Below are 19,943 nucleotides of genomic sequence, written 5' to 3'. Positions count from 1 at the left end.
TGTCTATCTTTCCTCCAGGTGAAGAAGCTTCCTAAACACTTGAGGGAGGCTCAGATCTCGACAGAGCGAACCCATTTGATTTCCGATCCTGCGAAGAAGCCACGTCAGCGATACGTGCAGAAGGACGGCAAGTGCAATGTGCACCACGGAAACGTGCAAGAGACCTACCGATACCTCAGTGACTTGTTCACTACGCTGGTGGACCTACGCTGGCGTCTTAGTCTCTTTATTTTCACCTTGGTCTATGTAGTCAACTGGCTTTTCTTTGGCTTCCTGTGGTGGCTGATAGCGCTCATCCGTGGGGATCTGGTGCACGCTGATGAGGAGGGCTGGACCCCCTGTGTGGAGAACCTCAACAGTTTTGTCTCAGCCTTCCTCTTTTCCATTGAAACGGAGACCACCATTGGGTATGGTTATCGTGTAATCACAGAAAAATGCCCCGAGGGGATCATACTGCTCTTGGTGCAGGCCATCTTGGGTTCCATTGTTAACGCCATGATGGTGGGCTGCATGTTTGTCAAGATCTCACAGCCAAAGAACCGCGCCGAGACCCTCATGTTCTCTCAGAATGCTGTCATATCGGTGCGAGACAACAAGCTGTGCCTGATGTTTCGGGTGGGGGACCTGAGGAACTCTCACATCGTGGAGGCGTCGATCAGAGCGAAGCTGATCCGCTCGCAGCAGACCAAGGAGGGGGAGTTCATCCCGCTCAACCAGACGGACATCAACATCGGCTTCGACACGGGAGACGACCGACTATTCCTGGTGTCGCCGCTCATCATATCCCACGAGATCAACGAGAAGAGCCCCTTCTGGGAGATGACGATGGCGCAAATGGAGAAGGAGGAGTTCGAGATTGTGGTTATCCTGGAGGGCATGGTGGAGGCCACAGGTATGAAACTGCAAAGCACTTGATTGGGAAGGGTGAAAGAGATGGAGAGGGGTGAAACGGGAGGACTTACAGGTGATGGTAAGATGGATAGAGAGGTAGAGATTGATGAAATGTTTGATGCAGGAAGTGAGCTGAGTGGGAGGGATGGGAAGATGGATAAATGGATGGAAAGCGAGCTTTACTTTAGCAACAAGTAAAGCTTTCTAGGGTGTCCCATCATCACTGTCCTTTTTTTTAAACTCATCTTAAAACCTATTTTTATTCCTTGGCTTTAAACCGCTGCAAAAAAAAAAAGCCAACTTGTATTTTTTGCCTAAAACAGTGATTTAAGTTGGTAAAACTTGGAAATATAAATTATTGACATTTAGGGCAATAATGTAAGTTAGCACAACAAAGGAAGCCAGTTGTCTGCTCAAAAACAAGTTTGTGAGTTGTTGTTACTTATATCTTTAAGTTGGGGTTCACAACAAGGGACAATAGTTCTGCTAACTCTTATTTCTTTGTTGTGAAATGTGGGAAAGCGGTGAAATTCTGTCATTTGCGAAAGCTAGCGGCTAACTGATGCTAGCGGCTAACTGATGCTAGCAGCGCTGCTTGTTACAGCTACAAGAGTAGCCATTAGCGTATCAATGCTAACTCAAAATTGTGGTCGCAACAATAGCTGACATTTCATAGCGGCGTTACAATCGTGCCAATTCAGCACATTGCAGAAGTTAGCAGAAGTAAGGATTAATAGTTATTACAATGTAAAATTATAAGTTCAAAAATCTGAATTCAGAGTTGAGCAAACTCAAAAACAAAACTTAAAATATTTAGTTTAATTGTCCAACTTAAAATTTTATTGAAGTTTGTTGCCTTGAAATTTTGAGTTCACCCAACTTTTCTTTTTTTGGAGACTCTGCTCTTGTTTTAGTGTTTTATGGTTTGCTTTTATTTATTGTTTTTTTAATTGTTGTTGTTTTTTAAAAGCAACTATTTATTTTAGTGTGTATTCCTGTTATATTTATTTCATTGTTTCTTGTTTGCTTGTTTATGTACAGCAGTTTGTTGCGGCTGTGTTTGTTTTTGAAGTGCTTTACAAATAAAGTTGAGTTGAGTTGAGTCTCGGTGGTTCACACTGGTAGAGAGCGTACCATTATGGGCCAAGTCCTTGCTGCGGTGGACCCGGGTTCGAATCCGGCCTGAGGTCCCTTTGCCGCATTTGAGATGGTGGTTATCCTGGAGGGCATGGTGGAGGCCACAGGTATGAAACTGCAAAGCACTTGATTGGGAAGGGTGAAAGAGATGGAGAGAGGTGAAACGGGAGGACTTACGGATGATGGGAAGATGGATAGAGAGGTAGAGATTGATGAAATGTTTGATGCAGGAAGTGAGCTGAGTGGGAGGGATGGGAAGATGGATAAATGGATGGAAAGAGAGAAGAGGCTTCCATGGAAAGATGTATTGCTTAAAAGAGAGGAGGGGCAGGAGTGAGTACCTGTAAGTGCTGCAGATAGCAAACGATAATATTGTAATGGATGGAAAGACAGAGAGACTAACTCAACAGATAATAAATTCGTTAAGTGAGACATTAATAATATAATTTAGTGACTCATGCACTGATGGTGAAATTCTGGGCCTATATTGATGTTTTTGTTGCTGTTTATTTTGTTGCTGTTGTTGTTTATTGTTCCTTTTGTGCCAAGGGACGCAAATACATTTTTTGTTATAAGAAATAACTGAATTTCTAAAAAATAATTCAGCCTTTCGTTACAGTATTATTGAATAAAATTCAATTATACACATTTATGAAACAACCTTCAATACAACCTTCCCTCACATGAAAATAGTTTTAATTGACAAATGCTGCTTTAGAAGTCTAAGTAGCTTCCATATGCCTACGCAATAAATATTTTTCTGTACTAACATACCCCAACATTCTTTTTGTGAAGCATAAATTAAATGCATATATGTAAATATATAAGCAGGATGACAGAGGAGTTCTCTACATTATTAATGAAATCCTTCGTTCCAACTTAAATCATATCTTAAGGTCATAGCTAGCATGCTGCCAACATGTCTTATAAATTTAGTTTCTCATAACACAACACTGTACAACATCTCACATGAAATATAGGACAATTTATGGCTTAGCTACACAGCAGCTGGGATACAAGAAAGATGCTAATGTAGCTAAACTTAACTACACAATACATTACAAATTCAGCCACAAAATGTAATGCTAATGCTAGCTGCTGTGGTTAGCACTAGGGTTGCCAACTGTCCCTTTGAAAACGGAATCGTCCCGTATTTTGAAACAAGAGCACCGTCCTGTATTGAGCTGAAAAGGGACGCACTTTGTCCCGTATTACTGTGAGAGTCAAAAAATAGAATGAATAACAGCTTTATTTGAAAACTTACGGTAAACTTGTTCCCAGGCCCTGTCCTGCTCTGTGACCAATGAGCTGACAGCATATTCACACACGAAATATGACGATACAGAATACGCTCATCCAATGCTCAGCAATGCCACCAGTACTGCTCCAAGAAAAAAACAGAAAAGGATGCAAAAATACTGAGGAATGGGAAGAAGGCAACACCTGGGTGGAAAAAGTGCGTGATAACGTCTGTAAAGCCACTGCACGGTGTGCCGGTGCTCTTTTTCTATAGCCCATGGTGGACTGACTGATCTGAAACAACAGGCTTCCAGTACTGCGGTCACGCCATCTGCACTTTAAATTTTAGTGCGCAATTACGTTGCACTTTACGGTAGACCGTTGCCAGCAAACTCCAGTGCATTCTTGAAGACCAGGGGCCTCATGTATCAATGCTGCGTACGCAAAAAAACATTGCGTACACTGTTTTTTCCGCACACGCCACATGTATGAAAAGTGAACTTGCCGTGAGAATGTGCGGACCGCTCCGCAACCTGTCGAGGTTCCGTGAGAATGTGCGGTGGCACCGCAAACTTTTGTTTGGCAGAAAGTACTGTCTTTTATGCTCTATTTAAAACGTCTTTCATGTCTAAACTCATACTACACACAACTGACATTATTTTTATAGTTCATAGCTCTCGGAAAATGGAAGGAAAATGCCGTTTTCCACCATCAATAACCCGTTCTAAATTTGAGGGTATAGATTTTTTTTTTTCATCTATTATCATATTTTAGACTTCACCTGCGTACTGCTGCTGACTTGTGCAATGATAATATGTTGAAGTCTGTATGTTTTGATGTTAAGATTGTATATTTTCTTAAGTCTATATATTCTGCTATTTCCACTATTTTTATATATACCGAATTTCCAATAAAGTACTTGTGATTCTGATTATGGAGCGCACACATTTTTCAGATAAACTGCCTTAATTACTGTGTCAAAGTCCCAATCACCGACCGTTTCCCCTTTGGTTTAACATGGAGATGTTAATGCTGCAGGTGCACAGCGATCCATGACGCACAGATCACTCTCTCCGGAGAAAAAACCTGTTTTGGAAATCCTTCCAGAATAAGTCAGGTGTGGTGCATATTTGATCCCGTATGTGATGTTTAATTGGGACAACAAGTTAAGTGTGGCTTATAAACTGATGCGTAAAAATTATATTGGCACGCATTACGCACTGGCAGCTCTAACGGCTTTGACCTCATTCAATAACGGTGGCGATTAGAAGGAGTGTGTGTGGAGGGACCCTTCTGCCATGGTGCAGGTCTCTGATCCGGCTGCGTTAACAGCCACAGTGACACCTTGTTGCTGATCCCACACCTGAGGCACTAAAAAGCTCATTTTTCCTGCCTCCACACCGGAGATCACCACGTCCACCTCGCGCGCAGTGGCAGTAAGTTGATTTGTCGTTGTTTTGTCGATAATCAGCGGGCATGCCGGCGATTTATAGTCATTTGCATGTCATTTGCGTATTAATTTTGGGGGGGGGGGGACGGGGCGTGGCTGGTGGCTCGTGCATGTGCGCTCAGTTCCACGCTGGTTGGGATTTATCAAGGAAAGGTGCGCTGAACCTGGCGTAAGCACAGTTTGATACATGTGGAGGTGAGTTTGCGTACGTACTTTCCTAGTTTTGGGAGTACGCCATCTTTCAGTATGAAAGCTACGCACTCTTTGATACATGAGGCTCCAGGTCCCCATGTGTTCATGACATGAATTTCATGCCTTTTTACTGCAAAATTTGGAATTATGGAATGCCATAATCTTCCAAAATGGCCATTCAATTGCATACATGCTGCATTTTAAAAGCCAATAAAAGGAGTAAATCCAATTGTTATCAGCAAACTCCAGAAGACCATGTCCCCATTGTTATTTTGTATTAAATTTAATTGCTGGATAATAATTTGTTTTCCATGGATTCATGTCACACAAAAATATGCATCTAATTCAATTCAGGTTCAAGTCAAATTGTTAAAAAAAAAAAAAATTCAATCACAAAAAAAGGGGCTAAAATAATTCACAAGGCCAGAAGGGGTGAAGGTAATCGGGTCTGCCGGCCCTGCCACACTGCAAAAAAAGAAAAGTTGGGTGAACTAAAAATTCCAAGGCAACAAGCTTCGATAAAATTTTAAGTTGGACAATTAAACTAAATATTTTAACTTTTGTTTTTGAGTTTGCTCAACTCTGATTTCAGATGTTTGAACTTATAACTTTACATTGTAATAACTTTTAATCCTTACTTCTGCTAACTTCTGCAATGTGCTGAATTGGCACGATTGTATCGCCGCTATGAAATGTCAGCTAATGTTGTGACTACAATTTTGAGTTAGCATTGATACGCTAATGGCTACTCTTGTAGCTGTAACAAGCAGCGCCGTTAGCATCAGTTAGCCGCTAGCATCAGTTAGCCTCTATTATCAGTTAGCCGCTAGCATCAGTTAGCCGCTATTATTAGTTAGCCGCTAGCTTTAGCTAATGACCCAATTTCACCGCTTTCCCGCATTTCACAACAAAGAAATAAGAGTTATCAGAACTATTGTCCCTTGTTGTGAACCCCAACTTAAAGATATAAGTAACAACAACTCACAAACATGTTTTTGTGCAGACAACTGGCTTCCTTTGTTGTGCTAACTTACATTATTGCCCCAAATGTCAATAATTTATATTTCCAAGTTTTACCAACTTAAATCACTGTTTTAGGCAAAAAATACAATTTGGCTTTTTTTGCAGTGCAATGAGGTGTCCCTTATTTATTTTCAGGGAGTTGGCAACCCTAGTTAGCACTGTTCTGTGACCAATGTCTGACATTAGCATGTGCATATCAGCTACATCACCATCTTTATTGAATCCCAGCTGCTGGGAGATCTCCAGCCATATATTTTAGCTTCTCTGTCTGGATTGGTTTGTGTTGTGTGGAGCTTGAAATGGAACATTACAATGCAGATCATTGGCAACGGATCCAGTGTGCACAGTTCCTGAATTGAATTTCCGTATTAGCACACTGCATCTCAGTGGTGAACCAAACCCTGATGCTGTTCCCACTGCCTTCCTCTTTAAACATCCATGGCTTTTCCCCTGTCTGCTGCACCAGCATGGAAGGAACAGTGTTGTTTTGGCTCCGTCTGAGCCCTTTTGTTTGTTTCCAGTTTATAGAGCCAGGGCTGTGTATGAAACCTTCTTTTTTTTAACACCCACACCAAATGGCAGTGGGTGAACCATGAGGACATATACAGTAAATTTGACAAACAATTTATTGGAATATAATCTGGAACAAGTGGGCTGGAACAAAGGGCTAAACACTGGTCTCTTTACAAAACAAGAATGCTCATACATTAATGATGAAAGGGGGAAAAATCCTGCTGGAAGCCAGAGCCTACAACTCAGTACGCTACATGTTTTTTCTTCCAAAGATATGTATTTCTCCCTTGTTGCTGCTTAGTCTGTTTCCTTTTCCATTAGATGATGTTAGACACACAGCTGAAGAGCTTATGACAGAAATAAAACACACATGTGTGTGGCATCCACTGCCCTCATGACATAGGCTCCGTTTACATGATGACGGTCTGAACAGAAGATGCAAAAGTGGCGTCTCGTCTTCACTTTTTATTCCGTGTTTAGACGAGCGTTTTCAGGAGGAAATCTGCTGCATAACATGAGGCTAAATTGTGTGGAAATAAACTCTTAAAACCAGATAAATTAAAGCTGCCAGCACAATGAACTGGCCTGAGCAGAGTGACCTGATGATTATTTGGTTCTTACCAAAAAAAAAACATTACATTTAGAAGTGTTAGATAATTTATCTTGTTGCAAGATAATTTAAGAAATCTTGTCAAGGTAAATTATCTGTCCATGCAGCAGGATCATTTCCCTCAGATTTACTGTTTTTATCTGGTTTTTAAACACCTTTTCTGCAGTGTGGCATGGTTTCTTCCATTCCTCCCCCAGCGTATAACGTCTACACATTTGCAGTAAATGTTGTTTGAGCTTCAGCAGCCGACTGACAGCCGGTCACAACAGCAGCCCGCACTTCCACTGTTGCTACTTCAAGGTTACGTCTTTGATATTGTTTTTCCAAATGAATGAAGTGTGGCTGCCCTCACTGCTGGTCTGTGTTTTGGGTAAAGGCCAAGCAGTCTGAACAGAGCTCCAGGCTGGTTACATTCAGGAGCAGACGGGACCAGGTGTTGGTGTAAAGTTCCACAAAGCTCCCAGTGTTTCCCACAATGAGACTGAAAAAGAAGCATCTTAAACCCACAATCACAATAAGATATCAGCAGATTGAACATGGTGCAGCTCATAGCAAAAATCCAAAAGCATTGATTACATTATTTTATTTGACCCTTTATAACATATACAATCTAAAGTCTGTTAGTTGTCTGGTAATTTTGTGTCTTTTTTTTTGTAATTTTGTGTCTTTTTTAAATAAGTTTGTGTCTTTTTTTGGTATTTTTGTGTATTTCTTAAAATAATTTTGTGTAATTTTTTGGTAATTTTGTGTATTTGTTGGTAATTCTGTTTCTTGTTTAGTAATTTTGTGTCTTTTTCTGGTAATTTTGTGTCCTTTTTTAGTAATTTTGTGTCATTTTTGGTAATTCTGTATCTTTTTTTAGTAATTTTGTCTTTTTTTGGTTATTTTGTGTCTTTTTAAGCAATTCTGTGTATTTTTTGGTCAGTTTGTGTCTTTTTTAAATAATTTTGTGTCTTTTTTGGTAATTCTGTGTCTTTTTTGTCATTTTGTGTCCTTTTTTTGGTCATTTTGTGTCTTTTTTAAGTAATTTAGTTTTTTTCTGTCATTTTGTGTCTTCTTTTTTGTTGTAATTTTCTGTCTTTTTTCGGTCATTTTGATACTGCCTCCAGCGGGCCCCCAGGTAATTTGAGTTTCAGACTCCTGACTAAAAGACACAAAATGACCAAAGAAGACACAAAATGACAAAAAAGACCCAAAATGACAAAAAATAACAATCCACAGAATTACCAAAAAAGACACAATTTTTTTTTAAAAAGACACAAAATGACTAAAAAAAGACACAAAATGACCAAAAAAAGACACAAAATGACCAAAAAAAGACATAAAATTAACAAAAAAGTAAATAAAGGGACCTTCCACACACAACACGGTAAAGTGTCATTCATATAAAACTCACATTAAACTGGTTTTAGTAGTTTGTAACTCAAAAAAGAGGAAGAGTGAGAATGATGAGGTGAAGCTCTGCAGCAGGACGGAGCTCAGCGAGCTGCTGCTGTAATGTGTGTTTTCTGTGGGCTGTTTCAGCTAAATGGAGTATTGTTAGTATTCCTAGAATGGATTGTTTACTGGCCTTTGTTCAAACACTAATTACAATCCACTCATTTCTAATACAATGCATTAAACATGTTACTCAACTGCCTTATTGGTTATTATCACTAAATGAGACACACTGGTTCATTAGCAGCGTTTAGTCTTGTGTTTTCTTTTTAAAAGCTCCTTTTAAAACCACCAAGCTCCCTGAAGCGACCAGCATCTCAACGTTTCTGGGTGATTCTCATTAAACTAAATATATTTCACTTTTATATGAAAGAACAATATAGCCATAATGAGGCACAATTCATTGTTTTGTGTTAAAATAATATTTTCTATATTTTTAAACATATTTTTGATTCACAAATTCATTACTGTAATGCATCCAGATAAAAATGTCATGGTTTCCCCACACTTATATACAATAAATATTTAATCAACTTTATGAAAAATAAATATATACATTTATACCAAAAAAGACACAAAATAACAAAAAAGACACAAAATGACCAAAAAAGACTCAGAATTACCAAAAATGACACAAAATGACTAAAAAAAGGCACAAAATGACTAAAAAAAGACACAGAATTACCAGAAAAGATACAAAATTATTTTAAAAAGACACAAAATGACCAGAAAATTACAGAAAATTACCAAAAAAAGTACACAAAATTACAAAAAAAAGACACAAAATTACCAAAAAAGACACAAAATTATTTTAAAAAGACACAAAATAACACAAAAAAGACACAGAATTACAAAAAAAGACACAAAATGACAAAAAAAGACACAGAAAATATTTTAAAAAGACACAAAATTACAAAAAAAAGTAATTAAAGGGACCTTCCACACAACACGGTAAAGTGCATTAAACTTTCATATCACGGTGGGGGCCACAAAATATCGTCATGAGGGCCACAATTGGCCCGCAGGCCTCCAGTTTAAGACCCCTGTATTAAACAGTGACTTTAGATTATATATATATTATAAAGGGTCAAAGATAGTATGTATTGAATGCTCTTGGATTGAGCCTTACCATGTTCATGAGAATCTCCCTTCTGCTCTATTTCATTTCTGATTTTTTGATTCGTTAGATTTTTTCCTCTAAAGCACCAGCAGTCCTCCTGCTTCCTGCTCATGCTGCTGGATACTTGACTCAGACATTAAATCACCTCTCGCTTCACCGCCAGAGACCCTGAAGGCATCATCTGGGTGTCATGGCGTCACCGTGCTTGACCGCCATCCAGTAGCCCCTCCCCCTCTACTCCCTGTGCTCGTTAACCTTAATTAGACTTGTTTAAACAGGTCACAGAGCTGCAAACTGGGGAATCACACCACAGCTCAATTACAGTATTGAAACCTTTTTTCAAAGCTTTTGCAGTTACATAACTGCAGATTTTGACTTCAGCTTTAACTGATAATTATTCTTAATAAAATATTCTTCCACTTGCAAAAAAAAAGACTGTTGGGTTTTAATTAACCTCTTCAGAACCCAATTATATTCCTAAATGGATCCATAAATCATTGTCAATTAAAATACTTTATGACACTTATGTGTTGTTTTCATAAACTGAATGTGAGAAACAATTGTACGAATGATAATTAATAGTCTTAAGTGAACTTTTATCAACAAATGCATGAGTTTATTCAGTTTTATTCATGAATTGTTAACTCGAAAACACAAATCAATGATTAAGTAATGCATAAGGGCATTAAGTAATACATGTATTTTTAGGTTTTTTACCGTAAAAACAACAGGGTTTTTTTTACAGTGCAGAACAAACATCATTTACTTTTTGAAGGTGTAAAGGTGTAAACATTTGCAGCATCTTTTATGTTCCACTGTTTCACTGGTTTTAAGTGTTTTGGTCCTTAATGATCTAAATCAGATATTACAGCTAGTTACTGAGATTTTATGACCTATACTGAGTAAATACATGCTGGAAACTAGAATATCAACAGTTACAAAGCTGTTTCATCAACACTTACAAGACTTAAGTCATTTTGAGTCTTTTTTTAGCCATTGTGTGTATTTTTTTAGTCATTGTGTGTCTTTTTTTAGTCATTGTGTGTCTTTTTTGTCATTTGATGTCTTTTTTTTTGCCATTGTGTCTCTTTTTTTAGTCATTTTGTGTCTTTTTTAGTCATTTTGTATCAAGCGAGTAATTATCTCCTAAATTCAGTTAAATTGGGGCAGATTAAAAGCAGGCTTTATGCGCCGTAGTAAAGCGTAAAAACACTCTTAAACTAAATGTTTACCACATCACGAGTTGGATGCTGTCACAGGGTTTGAAGTGACAGATGAGTGGGTGGTGAAGTGGCTCCAGTCTCTGTTTAATGGCCGGCCATCTCTTGTTTCTCTCCGTTGACATCCAGCTTGTAGTTTTAATCAGAAGTGTGAGTCAGAGTGTTTCTCAGGAGCTCCCACTGCTTCTGATCAACAGAGAAACGTGATGAAGACTTACTGAAGAACATTCTGCTCTCCTACTTGATGACACAGCTTAATTACACTAATGAAAGTACATAAAGCAGAAAAAAATAATATACAATACACTCATTAACCCTTTATAGGGCACTCATTGAAATAATTGGAAATTGAAAATTGTTATTGTTATTATTTTATTATTATACTGATTGGTCAGATGCCATGGTGTCACTATCTGAGATAGATCTCCTGATCTTCGCTGATTGGTTTGGGATAAATCCAGACAACCTGGGTTCACAGGAATCCGTGGAATAGCCGTGAAACTCAGTCAAAATATTGATTTTTTTCACTAGAAATGAGAGAACTGTCCGCCATGTTTTTTGTTCTGACCGCCGCGACCTTAAAAGTCACGTGACTTGGACACAAACCATACACCATTTTTTCCTATTGGTTTGTTCCAAGTCACGTGACTTTCAAGGTCCCGGCAGTCAGAACAAAAAACATGGCGGACAGTTCTCTCATTTTTAGTGAAAAAAATCAATATTTTGACTTAGTTTCTGCATAAAAATGGATTTTGATCACATTCCGTGTCAGTTTAAATCATTTTGGGTCTTTTTTTTGGTCATTTTGGGTCTTTTTTGATAATTCTTGCATCTATTTTTGGTCATTTTGGGTCTTTTTTGATCATTTTTACATCTATTTTTGGTCATTTTATGTATTTTTTGATAATTCTTGCATATATTTTTGGTCATTTTGTGTCTGTTTTGATAATTCTTGAATATATTTTTGGTCATTTTGTGTCTTTTCTAGTCATTTTACATCTATTTTTGGTCATTTTGTGGGATTTTTTTGTAATTTTGTGTCTTTTTTAATAATTTTGTGTCTTTTTTTAAATAATTTTGTGTCTTTTTTTGGTAATTCTATGTCTTTTTTAATAAATTTGTGTATTTTTTTCGTAATTTTGTGTCCTTTTAAATAATTTTGTGTCTTTTTTTTAAATAATTTTGTTGGAATAGCCACGGGATATGACTTCATTAACTTGCATTGTAGCGAAATCCGTGTCAGTTTCACAGAAATTTGAGTGATTCCGTGTCTATTCCACGGATTTTAAGTTAAGCGAATCCGTGGCTAATTCACGGATTCCTGTGAGACCAGGTTGGATACGTAGCTCCGTGCTGTAATCTGTGGTAGTGACAAGAAAAAGCCTTTTCATTAACAAATGAAGGGATTTTGTCCACATAATGCGAGGGCTTTTAATCTGAAACAGGAATTGTTGAGCTAAAACTAAATATTTAGATTTCATGTCTGTGACAAATTCTACAAATTTAGACTTTGCATGCTATAAAGTGTTAACAAGCTAACCATGCTACATCTTTTTTACATGCACCTTCCAGCCTCCGAGGGTAGATTTATTGTGGAGTTCCACTTTAAACTGGCAACATCTGACTCACCGTAGCTGCTCTGCTCAGCCAGCTGTTAGGTTACATAACGCTCTGTCTCTCCTTCTGTAAAAGCATAACATCACCACCAATATCAAGCACAAGCTCAAAAATAGATGTAGATGCCAAAATTGATACGGTGTCTAATGTCACGGCGAGGGGAGGGGCTTGTGCACCTTTCCCTTCAGCTCTGCCTCTGGATGTGAGCGGCCTAGTTTCCACATTTAACTTGTGAAATCTTTGTTATTTCTGTGACGGGATCATCAAAGACAATATAGTTCCTCCTCACAGGGAGGGAGAGATGCTATAATGTCACTTTTAAAGGTGCTGGCATATCGTCTGATGTGTTGTTTTTTAAATTCATAGTTGAGCTAATACTTTTGGAGTCCAAATGCATTAAGTTGTTTTGTGAAGATCTATTAGTATCTTGTCCTATTAGCATTTAAAAGCACACAGTTTTATTATTTTTAAGGTTTTTATCACAATTCAAGGGTGCCTTTGACCTTTTAGATATCACATGAACAGGCACTGCTTCAGCATTTTGATTGTTGCGGTGATGAAAATATCTTTAAATAGCAGTTACTTCCTGCAGGGATTAGATCATTCACAAATACAGAAACAAAAAACGCCCTTCATCTACCATGCACACACATATGTGTTCATGATACACTGCAAAAAAAGGTCTAAAAACCAGATAAAACAGTAAATCTGAGGGAAATGATCTTGCTGCATGGACAGATAATTTACCTTGACAAGATTTCTTAAATTAAGATTATTAAATCTAGAAATAAGCATGTTGAACACTTAAAATAAGAAATTAACTCTTAAAACAAGATAATTTACTTCTAAATCTAAAGACTAAAAAAAGACACAAAAAAGACACAAGAAAGACGTAAAATAACCAAAAAAGACATAAAAAGAAAAAAAAAACACCCACCAAAAAAACACAAAAAAAAGACACAAAAGACGTAAAATCACCAAAAAAATACACAATAAGACAAAAAAAAAACACCAAAAAAAGACAAAAAAGACGTAAAATCACAAAAAAAAGACACAAAAAAACTAAAAAAAAAAGACAAAACGTTTTTTTATCTTGGCAAGAACCAAATAATCATCAGGTCACTCTGCTCGGGCAAGTTCATCGCTGCTGGCAGCTTTAATTTATCTGGTTTTAAGAGTTAATTTCTTATTTTAAGTGTTCAACATGCTTATTTCTAGATTTAATAATCTTAATTTAATAAATCTTGTTAAGGTAAATTATCTGTCCATGCAGCAAGATCATTTCCCTCGGATTTACTGTTTTATCTGGTTTTTAGCCACCTTTTTTTGCAGTGCAGCGATTAGAAAATACAAAAACGCTCCATTTTTCACTACCAACAGTAGCAAATATTTTATGCTAATGTCTCCTGCTGAGCTCTCAGCTCCAGAGACATAAATTGGCTTTTTTTTCTGGCATCTCTTGTGGAAATAAATACCTGTTTTCAAACTGTTATTTGTCAGTTGAAACAGTGTGCTGCAGGGTGCGTAGGAGACTCTGTGATGTGTTCAGGCGCTTCAGGACTTGACAGTTGGCAGATGAGCAGCAGCCATCGTAATAAAAGAGGTTACAGGATTTACATTATTCTTTCACGACAACACGACGTGTGTGCCTGTGCAATTTTCATGGCTTTCATTCTGTAAAAACACAGAAACACAGCGCTGATGTCTGGCAGCTGAGACTCTGAGGTTTGGAATGAACACGTCTTCTCACCAGCACCTGAACACTTCACACCTGCACTGCAAAAAAGGAGATAAAAACCAGATAAAACAGTAAATCTGAGGGAAATGATCTTGCTGCATGGACAGATAATTTACCTTGACAAGATTTATTAAATTCAGATTATTAAATCTAGAAATAATCATGTTGAACACTTAAAATAATAAATTAACTCTTAAAACAAGATAAATTAAAGCTGCCAGCAGTGATGAACTGGCCCGAGCAGAGTGACCTGATGATTATTTGTTTCTTACCAAGATTAAAAAAAACTTTAGATTTAGAAGTGTTAGATAATTTATCTAGTTTTAAGAGTTAATTTCTTATTCATTTTATTACTTTATTCTGGTTTTATGTCGTTTTTTTCTGGTCTTGTTCTGTTTAAGTGATTTTATCTGGTTTTATTCTGGTTTTAAGTGGTCTGAACTGGTTTTATTCTGGTTTTAACTGGTTTTATTCTGGTTTTATTCTGGTTTTAAGAGTAAATTTCTTATTATAAGCGTTCAACATGCTTATTTCTTAACAATTAACAATTTAAGAAATCTTGTCAAATGAAATTATCTGTCGATGCAGCAAGATCATTTCCCTCCTTTTTACTGTTTTATCCGGTTTTAAAACACACCTTTTTTTGCAGTGTGCAGACACCGAGCAGCTCCTGTATTCAGTCTTTTGAAAACACAGCCAACATTTAACTGATGTTCTCCAGCAAACATGAAACAAACAAGGCTGTCTTAGAGTTTGGTTGATTCTTGCTTTGCAAAAACCGTAGCTGGGGATTTTCAAAGCGTGCAAACACACAAACAGCTTAGCGTCAACTAAGCAATCAGAGCAGCATGAAAACTTTCCAACTCAAATAAACAGGATAAAGCCTCCAAAACCACCAGCATGAACATTGAATATGAATGATGCAAAAGTGAAGAAGAAGAAGAACCAGTGTCGCTCTGTAACAATCACACCTTCCTCACATCAGACCTTCTGTCTCGTCTGACGCAGGTTTTTATTTACTTTAATAAAATCTGGTGTTGTACTGTACATACTGGCTTACTGGCATACCAGAATGGAAAAGAGCCATCATCAATATTATTGGTTACACCTTTAAACCATGTTGACACGTCAGAGCGTCATCACAGGTGTAACAGCGGTCCCTCTCATGTGACATCATCAGGGCTCATAACCTCCATCCACCTGGAGAGTCTGACTCAAAGTTTTTATTATCTCTGCTGTGTTTCTGTGTGTCAGCACCTGTACCTCACATGTACACTACAAAAACTGAAATCTAAGTAAAATGAAGATCAAGGGGATATATGCTCATTTTTTTGTCTGATAAGATAGTTCTTCTTAGTCAGCAGTTTTTATTTTAAGACTGTTTCACTTCTTTGATATAAAGATTCCACAGCTTTTGCCTTATTTCAAGAATTTTAAGAAAACTATTCTACATACAGATACAAATCTTTGTAGCTGTATCAAGAAAAGTTTACAAGTTTTTAGTCTGACTTTGCTGGTTTCTAGAAATATAATGCCTATCATATCATTATGTCAAGATGATGGCTCTAGCATTTTCTGATTATTAGGGCCACGGGGCAATCGCACCGAGCACTGGTCCCATACAGCAATAGCTGTAGGGACCAGTGCTCGGGGCGAAGCGCATCGGGATTGGTGTGCTTTTACTTTTCTCTACGGAATATGAATAATACGAAACTGCGAAAAATTTGGCATTGAAATGAATGGGACGGCCGAAAAAAATGAGCGAAAAAGAACAATAATTGGAGATTTTTAAACGTCTACTTCTCCGGCGTAATTTCACCTAGAGACTCCATTTAAACTTTAAACAGTAGACACAAGTCTTGTGTATCGGTGTATTAATCCACGTTTCGATAGTTCATATAGTTTTTTATCAATCCCTGTTCAATGACCCTGATCATTTTTGGAGAAATTCTGAGATTATAATGGGTGTGTATTGCACGGAATGTTCGTGTCACAGTGTGTGACATCATCGCCAGAGTGTAGAGGGAGAGAAAAAGCTGTCAAAAAATAAATCTGAAAACTGCGCTCCAGGCCGCAAATTCCACTCTACAGAAATAATTTATACATAGAAACGTAGGAAAATTAGTCTTCTCCCTCACAATCCTCTGGTAAAGCTGTCAGAGTTATAGTTTGGGCGTAGGACGCACAGATGATCCACCAACACGCACCAACAGCCTCATTGGCTCCCATATTAAAAACGCAGGAAGATTTCTGAAAAAGGGAGACGTAACAGTTTTTTTAGATCGCTCTCACAAAGCTATTTTTTTTTCTGAAAAAAAACCCATATGTAGACGTTCAGGAAGAACTCAGGACGTTCAAAGTGAAGTCGGATCAATGATAGGTATTATGGTTTTGCCAAAAATGTTTTCTGTTCGAGGCCAGAAATTCCAGTCTGTCTACCTCTGGCTGCTGTCATTGTTCCGGGACATTCAGGTGGCAGTTAATTCTGTTGATTGCTCTGATTGATCCTTTGATCTTTGATGTGATTACAGTTACAGATACACACACACACACACATGCGCGTAAGTGCGCACACTTCTCCAGATACACATGCTTCAAACACACACGCACACACACACACACACACACACACACACACACACATTTTGAGGTTAAAGGTCATAGGTTGCTGTATAAATGAATACTTAAAAAGGAATGCTTGTTGTAGGTGTGCTCCTTGTATATTATATAGTATTATAACATTACTAGTATTAATTGTTTGAAATCTCTGAAGAATCTCATCATAGGTTACACACCGGCAGTAGCCCCCGTGGCCCTTTCACAATTTCCCCAGAGGAAATTTTCTAGTTAATTTTAAGAATATTGTTCAACATATTGAGAAAATAGGTCACATGTATTTCATTAGAATCAAGAAAAAGTCACTTGTCATTAGTTAGAATACACTAATTCTAAGGTATTTGTGGGTTCATTGAGATGAGATATTTTTACTTGTTTTGGAAGTTCTTGTTCCATTGGCAGATAATTTTGCTATTTTTAAGCAAAATACACCTAATTTTTGTACTTTTTTCCTTGTTTTTAAAAGCTGACTTTGTTGCAGTGTACAACATACCTAACCTTTAACATATTGCTATTAATTTATTCCATATTAGAGATGTGGCTTAGGTCAAAAGAATTGGATTATAAGAAAGTACAGTCATTTGGGAGAATATAACATGATCTCATTAAATAGAAATGACATGATATTTGATATATTTGGTAGTATGACCAGGTTTAGTGTGTATGTTGCTGTATGTTTTGTGGCTTAAGGCTTTTTGAACACTCTTCTGTGTTCTGTGTTACTAAGAATTGGTACAAAACCTGCAGAGTGGAAAGGTGTTTATCCTGACAAGTTATTTCTATGGTTAGAAAAAAAACAATTTTCTCCAACTACAAAGACAGTCTGGGAAGAGGGCACATGATGGCATTAAAGAAGTCTAGACTATTGTCAATATTCAGTCAGTTTTTGACTAAATTTATAAAATATGAACCCTTACACAAACATAAAAACAACAAGACAGAGGCTGACACACCTGCCTGGAGGTGGTGATATAGTGCACCAGAACATGTCAGCGTTTCTAGCTCCAAAGAAGAAACAAAATGACCAAAAAAGACACAGAATTACCAAAAGAGACGCAAAATTATTATAAAAAGACACAAAATTACCTAAAAAAGACACAAAATTACTTAAAAAGACACAAAATTATTTTAAAAAAGACACAAAATGACCAAAAAATACACAGAATTACCAAAAAAGACACAAACTTACCAAAAAAAGACACAAAATTACAAAAAATTATTTAAAAAAAGACAGAATTATCAAAAAAAGTAATTAAAGGGACCTTCCACACACAACACGGTAAAGTGCCACTCATATAAAACTCACAGAAATTGGTTGAAAACATTTAAAGATTGAATATATATAGCACTTTGTAAATGGTTAATAATTGGTTTATAAACCATCTACAAACATCACTTAGTTGTTATTGTAAAGTGTTAGTGAAAGGTTTACTTTGTTTGGAAAATAAGAGATATTTGGCTAATAAAAAAACATGCTGAATTCACACACAGCAGTAAAAAAGTCAATATTTATTTTCTGAGGTGCTTTTTTTTGTTGTTGCCAAAAAACAAATGAGGAAAAATATCACATTTGATAGCGCCCAGTTCTGCAACTGCACTTACGTTGGAAATGGAAAGAGAGAAAAGCACAGTAAATCTGCACCCGTATTATGTTATTACTCATATCATATCAGCAGTGTCACATGTGAGTTTTGACACAATGCACATTTCTATTTTTGGAAACGAGTTGGTTTGTAGATGCCAGCTGTGAAATATAGCTGCAAATTCACAGATGTAACATAACATTAATGATGTTTGTTCCATTAACCCTTTGATGCACAACATGGGTCTAAAACAGGGGTTTCAAACTCGCGGCCCACGGGCCAATTGCGGCCCTTGTGAGGATATTTTGTGGAAAGACACAAAATGACCAAAAAAATACCCACAATTTCTAAAAAAATACCCACAATTTCTAAATAAATACACAAAAGTATAAAGAAAAGACACAAAATGTGGTCATTTTTTATTATTTTGATACTGCCTCCAGCGGCCTCCAGGTACTTAGAGTTTGAGGCCCCTGGTTTAGAGGAAACACTGTGCAGGTTTTGGTCAATTCTGTGTCCAGATCTCACATAACCATGAATAATCTACTGATGTTGTCTCCCTTTTCTGCTTACATCTTTCTCCATATGTCTGGTGTCTCCTCCCCCTCCACCTGTGATCTACCTGCGTCAGGGATGACGTGCCAGGCGCGGAGCTCCTACCTGGACACAGAGGTGCTGTGGGGCTACCGCTTCACGCCGGTGCTGTCTCTGGAGAAAGGTTTCTACGAGGTCGACTACAACAACTTCCACGACGTCTACGAGACCAACACGCCCAGCTGCAGCGCCAAGGAGCTGGCGGCGAAGCTCCGCGAGGGGCCCCTGTTGCCTCAGCTCTCGCTCCTCAGCCCGGAGCCCAAAACGCACACTTTTGACCCCCTGGAGCACCTGTCTGACCGGGACCCCCTGAGCCCAGACGAGGACAAAGACGAGAGAGACTCAGGAGAAACCAATGGCTCGGCTGCAGCTCTGGAGGCCCCGCCCCTTTCTGACGGACTGCCTGATTGACATTAGAGCTTAAAAATCCCAGGAAAGAGCGGACAAAGAGGGCCCAGGACGATATAACGCTTCATTTAGTCAATGGCCAGCTTGTTCCTTTGCAACGCCTGGAGACACGAGACATCCGTCTCCAGCCCCCGACTCATGCAATACTCCTCTACTAGAGTGTCAATCTATAGTATAGATTGGTTTTGTAGACACGTAAGTACACATACACGGACACACACGTACAGTATCTATATCTACACTTAAAGGTCGGTGGTTCAGATTGTCTTTTTATAATCCTAACGACCACACTGTAAAAATGTCCCGTTGTTTTTACAGGAAAAAACTGGCAGCTGTGGTTACCAGAATAATTTTGCAAAAAAATACAGTACAAATGTAAACAACTTTGCAGAACAACTTGTAAATTTTACTGGTATTCAATGCACAATAAATAATTACTGACTGTTAATTTACTGGTATTCAATGCACAATAAGCAAAATCATCAATGCATGTAAATTTTGCATAAATAATTAATATAAAAGCAGCATCATCCTGTAAAAATTTGCAGTAAAGGA

The 19,943-nt window shown here is 37.7% G+C and overlaps 1 protein-coding gene across 1 annotated transcript in view; it reads left to right on the top strand.

Moving 5' to 3' along the window:
* Nucleotides 1–19,737, top strand: part of kcnj5 (potassium inwardly rectifying channel subfamily J member 5) — a 47,163-nt gene extending 27,426 nt beyond the window's left edge. The window contains exons 3-4 of the mRNA XM_059330624.1: nt 19–892; nt 19,018–19,737. Of these exons, the coding sequence (XP_059186607.1) occupies nt 19–892; nt 19,018–19,391 (1,248 nt within the window). The 3' untranslated portion in view covers nt 19,392–19,737. The remainder of the gene's footprint in view (nt 1–18; nt 893–19,017) is intronic.
* The last annotated feature ends 206 nt before the right edge of the window (nt 19,738–19,943 follow it).

This window comes from Centropristis striata, chromosome 4 (assembly GCF_030273125.1).
Source record: "Centropristis striata isolate RG_2023a ecotype Rhode Island chromosome 4, C.striata_1.0, whole genome shotgun sequence".
Classification (NCBI taxonomy): Eukaryota; Metazoa; Chordata; class Actinopteri; order Perciformes; family Serranidae; genus Centropristis; species Centropristis striata.
This window is presented reverse-complemented; position numbering and strand designations above follow the sequence as displayed.